This window comes from Gymnoscopelus microlampas (genome assembly GCF_963454915.1).
Source record: "Gymnoscopelus microlampas genome assembly, chromosome: 2".
Taxonomy (NCBI): domain Eukaryota; kingdom Metazoa; phylum Chordata; class Actinopteri; order Myctophiformes; family Myctophidae; genus Gymnoscopelus; species Gymnoscopelus microlampas.
The window spans coordinates 25,692,465-25,697,464 of NC_139939.1; the positions used below are offsets into that span (position 1 = coordinate 25,692,465).

Genomic DNA, 5,000 nt, shown 5'->3' on the forward strand with positions numbered 1-5,000 from the left:
TAACAAAAATGTAACTCCTGAGAGTATAAAATGAAACCAAATGGACCCATGAGGGTCCATTTGGTTTCATTTTACACTCTCAAGAGTTAAAGATAAAGGGTCCATTTGGTTATAGGCCTACCGACTCTCCATCATTTAGCTGGGGGACCACCTGGAACCCCCCTGAAGGACCACTGGTTTGTCGCCGGACCACTGGTTGAGAACCACTGCTGTAGAGAACGACAGGTTATAAACCTGTTTCTACACGACGCGCACTCTCTCTCTCTCTCTCCTCTCCTCTCCTTCCACCCTCCCTTGCCTCGCAGCCGCATTCCTTCCTCCGCGGTTACACCTAATGACCGCTATCTCTTTCCCTCTTTCCCCCATCACTTCCTCGCTAGTTCGTTAATCACTCTAGCACATGGGCCTCGAGGCACTGGGGCTTAAAATAAGACCGTTCTGACACTTCCATTCGGAGATTAACGCGACAACATTAACAGGTGCTACCGCTAACTCTGTTTAGACAGAGAAAGAGATATAAAATGAAAATTGTAAATGGGTGTTTGCTTTTTTTTAAATGAGTGGTTTACACAACTTGAAGAAATTATATACGCCTCACGGCTTGATAAACCTGTTCCGCTAGAATTGGAATTTCTTTGGCTAATTTCATTTGTGCGGACAAATTGTAGTGCGTCACTGGTTAAAGTTGAGCATTGGTGGCCCAGGTGGCCTAATCAGTTTTTTTGCACTGATCTTTACAAAAGAAATTAAGTGCAGCCTCGCAGGCTATAGACCTGGCTGTTATTTAATAAGGATGAAATATATTTAGTCTACTTACAAAACTCGCAGATGTCTCAGTCCAGCAAAATCCGCCTTTGTGATTTTTGTGAGGTTGTTTGCGTTCAGATCCCTGGAAAGAGACAGAAAGAGGCACAACAATAATTAGAACATAGCCTAAAAAACATAATATAACAGCCTAGAGGGACGATAGCACCAACTGAAGAAACGACAAAAATAATTACATTCCTATTTCATGAATTCGTTTTTTATTTAATAAATAGGCTATTTGACTTTTAGGGGGTAGCCTAAAACACAATCTGTAGCAACTTATTCCCTTCAACTAGCCTATTCATTTGGTGCAGCCTGTAGCCCGTTACAGCCATGTAGAAACCATGTCATTTTAGAATTTGAGGGTCATAGAAATTGAGACGAGCTACATGGCTGCTAAAGACAAATTAATTTCGCCAGGGGTCTTGCCTAATAAAATACGGCCCTTTTAACTTAGAGCCCACTTATCCAAAGCCGTTTTTTATTAACTCGCTGGTCGCCAGACAAACCTTGGCGGTCGGCTGAGGCTTTCATAAAGCAACAGTGCGAGACCACCAACATAATCACGGTCGTGTGATTATGTTCACGTCCTGAACTTCACTGGCAGTCAGATCCACACAAATGGACAAAGTGTTTTGCGTTAAATACAAGAATTACAAACTTTAAAAAATGTTTTTAGGTAAGCTATAGAATAGCACTAGCCTTGGATCAAGACTATCATAGATGTAGGCTACTATTTTCTCGAGTCTGACTTTTACTTTCCAGTGTGCAAATGTAAAAATCGATTTAAAAAATCTATGATAGTCTTGATCCAAGGCTAGAATAGCACTGAACTACATTATAAATTACGTTTTTAATCTGTCAATTGCCATTTCGTAAATGTGGTCCTATAAAACCCAGTTATGCCAAATTTCATCAGCTGCACTATCATAAAACTCATGCTGAAATGTGACAAAAATGTGAAAATAACATGCATTTGTTTTTAGCTAACAGGCTCATTTTTTTTTTTATTATTGTTTTTTAACTCACAGTCTCTCCGTGTTGCGGGGTATGTTTCGTGGCACACTGCGGAGCCCTTGGCCGTGACAGTCCACAGTGGTCCCGGTGCAGGAGCACTGCGCCGGGCAGGGCTGGCCGTCCACCCCGCTGGACAGGATGACAGCCACCAGCAACCCCAGGGTAAAGACCGGCCAACGGCCACTACAGACGAACGGGCTCCGAGCTCCAACCATAGCTGCGGCAGGACGCAGGCTGGGTGAATTTAATAATCCGGGAAAAAAATAGCTTTTTTTCCAAGGGCGTAAAAAAATTGAGCCCCAAATCCCAAGAGGTCACCAAACTCTCATTCACGCGATGGAACGCTTGTCCGCCGTTGGTGTCCAATTTTTCCTTTTTTGGTAATAAATATTGTAATCAATTACTACATTTCACCGAGAAAATGGTCCTCTTGTCTTGTTGATTCGACTTGGTGGACGATCTGTTTTGGTAGGCAGTGAAGCCGGGGAGTTGTGTCCCCTCGCCGGTGAGAGAGTAGTGCGACAAAGCGGTCGAGTGGCTCGTTGCGCTAGAGCGTCACAAACTTCCACATGTCCGAGGCATGCATGCAGTGACCAAATGATCCCCCGTGGGTTATGTTAAACCTGTGAAACACTAACAATCCCAACAAACAAAACACTGGCACAGGCGCGCACACAAACACACTCTTCTCTCATGCATACACACACACGCACGCACGCACACACACACACTCACTCCAGGTGAGAGGCAGCGCAGGAGGCTTATGTGTGAGTTGGTTATGAATTCACAGCACGCGTCAGGCGAGGAAGCAGCATTCGTTTTTTTCCCCCGAAAGCTCACACAGGTCACCGTGGTGGAGATCCAGATATTGATTTCCGTTCAAACATCCGTTACCGGCCTGAGACGAGGATGTGTGTTGTATGAGAGAGAGGGAAGAGTTCAGCCCAGTGAAACCCCGGCGCGCATACAATCCAACTCTCCGTTGTGCGTGAAAGCGCTGCTCCCGAGAGTGTGTGAGAGACGGGAGCGGGCACGGTTCTGCTACTGCGTCTATCCAGGCAACTCTAACTCACTCACTCACTCTCTCTCTCTCTCTCTCTCTCTCTCTCTCTCTCTCTCTCTCTCTCTCTCTCTCTCTCTCTCTCTCTCTCTCTCTCTCTCTCTCTCTCTCTCACTCTCCCCCTCAAGCCCCCCTCTCTCTCTTTCTCCAGCCTCTCACTGCATTTTCCCTGAAGGCAGCAGCAGGTTTCCAACTGGCCAGCTACAGAAGCCACAGTTTGACCCCCAAGAGGAACTTTTCACACTGCAGTGAATTTCTTGATAGGCTACAGTATATAGCCTATATAGGGCTTGGCTTGACCAAATTGTCAACATTAAGTGAGCAGTCAATTTTCTATTCTTGCCCCATTATAGCTAGGCCTATATGCTATTTGCTGAGTTGCAACCTCTATGGAATCTATGGGGGTTTGTCAAAACGTTTTGGTTTGCTGTTAGAACAGTGTCCATATTTTTGCGCTGGTGTCTCATTACTGTATGACTTATAAGTAACCAAGTCTAATTGTGTTAGATATTTATCACATTCATGAATGTTTTCATTCACAGTTAATGGGACGTATACATGGCGTAATTTGACCTGACCTGGATGTCCCCAAGCCACAACATGAACGGGTAACCTTTCTACATGGCTTCTTTGGTCTTTTATACCAAGCCGATCAACTCCTCGAAATCCCCCGCCCCGAATCTGCCTACTGCCGCTTCACAAGGTATGCCAAGTCCAGACACAGGGCTGAGAGAGAGTGTGTGTGTGTGTGTGTGTGTGTGTGTGTGTGTGTGAGAGAGAGAGAGAGAGAGAGAGAGGTTACATGAGCATCTGAAATCCTAAGACGACATATCTAATGGGGATCAATGACATGATGAATGTAACTGCGGCAAGAGCTGTCTGCTGTCTGCATACCTCTCTCTACCCTCTCTCCCTCTTATCTCGCTCTTTCTGGCTCTCAGTGCAGAAGAGAAACCCCCACACAGCCTGTTCACTTGGCAGGTACTGTAGCCTATATCTATCATCATAGAATGATTCCTAATTTGTGTTACATTTTAAGGTGGAGGAATAGAGGAGACCATCATACTTAGAGTATGGCCTTTGATGCCAAAGCAAAGTCCCAGGACAGCACAGGGTACTTGATGCAGGTTTTGGTGTACTTTGGTTATGATTGGACTGGAGGCCAACTGGTATGACAGATCGACCTTTCTCAGATTCTCCCACATAAACAACTTTGAAACGTTCACAATAAGACATCAAACTAACAACGTAGTCAGCAGTGATGAGCATAGAAAGAAACTTGCGGACCGGGTCTTGTATGAATGGCGATGACCCAGGACTTATAGGACTGTAGTGGGGTGTGAATGAGTCCAATGTGAGTCGAATCTGTGTTCGATTTCCTGGGTCAATGCTGGGTTTTCTTTCTTAACTCATTAAGACCTGAGGCTGCTTCTACACATGCCAGAATGATACATACATGCAGTAATAAACATCAGCCAAGATGAGCATGTTATCAACAAGAATTTCTATGGGGGGCTACCAAGGGTCAGTTATAGAAGACAATAGCAGGAGAATGAGATCAGTCACTACCATAGACACGAGGAGCTCCCTGGCATGATGCAGCAAACCTGTGCTGTGGGATCCAACACACAGGCATCGATCACGAAGGCATCCCACGCCTACCTACGTGGATGTACTAAAGAAAGATGCAGGGGCGGAAAGTACCAGGTGAGCTAGGTATATACGGAGGATTGAGATGACTGGAGGTGCTGCTGGAGGGCTCATTTTAGACATAGAGAGAAATAGAGAGACAAGAAAGGCAGGAGAGAAAGAGAGGAGCGATGACACACAGCAAAGGACCTCGGGTCAGATTTGAATGTGCGCCGGCCGCAGCCTTTATATGGTGCTGACTCTACCAGGTGAGCTAGGGCACCTCAATCCCGTGTTTTCTGTGAGAAAGGGAAAAAAATAAGAAACTCACGCACACTTTCTTCAAATGCAAATAAAACGTTTTAATGGGAAACAGCGTTTCGGTCTGTTTTAGACCTTCATCAGGTTATCTTTAGGAACTAAACACAGAGAGAGAGAGACCATCTTTATAGGCTGTCCAACCTATGGTGGACCAAATGGGTCAATG

The 5,000-nt window shown here is 45.3% G+C and overlaps 1 protein-coding gene across 1 annotated transcript in view; it reads right to left on the minus strand.

The window, feature by feature from the left end:
• slit2 (slit homolog 2) overlaps positions 1-2,861 on the minus strand; it is a 52,333-nt gene extending 49,472 nt beyond the window's left edge. The window contains exons 1-2 of the mRNA XM_084070571.1: positions 1,837-2,861; positions 818-889 (exon numbers count right to left, since the gene is read on the minus strand). Of these exons, the coding sequence (XP_083926697.1) occupies positions 818-889; positions 1,837-2,039 (275 nt within the window). The 5' untranslated portion in view covers positions 2,040-2,861. The remainder of the gene's footprint in view (positions 1-817; positions 890-1,836) is intronic.
• Between the last annotated feature and the right edge of the window lie 2,139 nt (positions 2,862-5,000).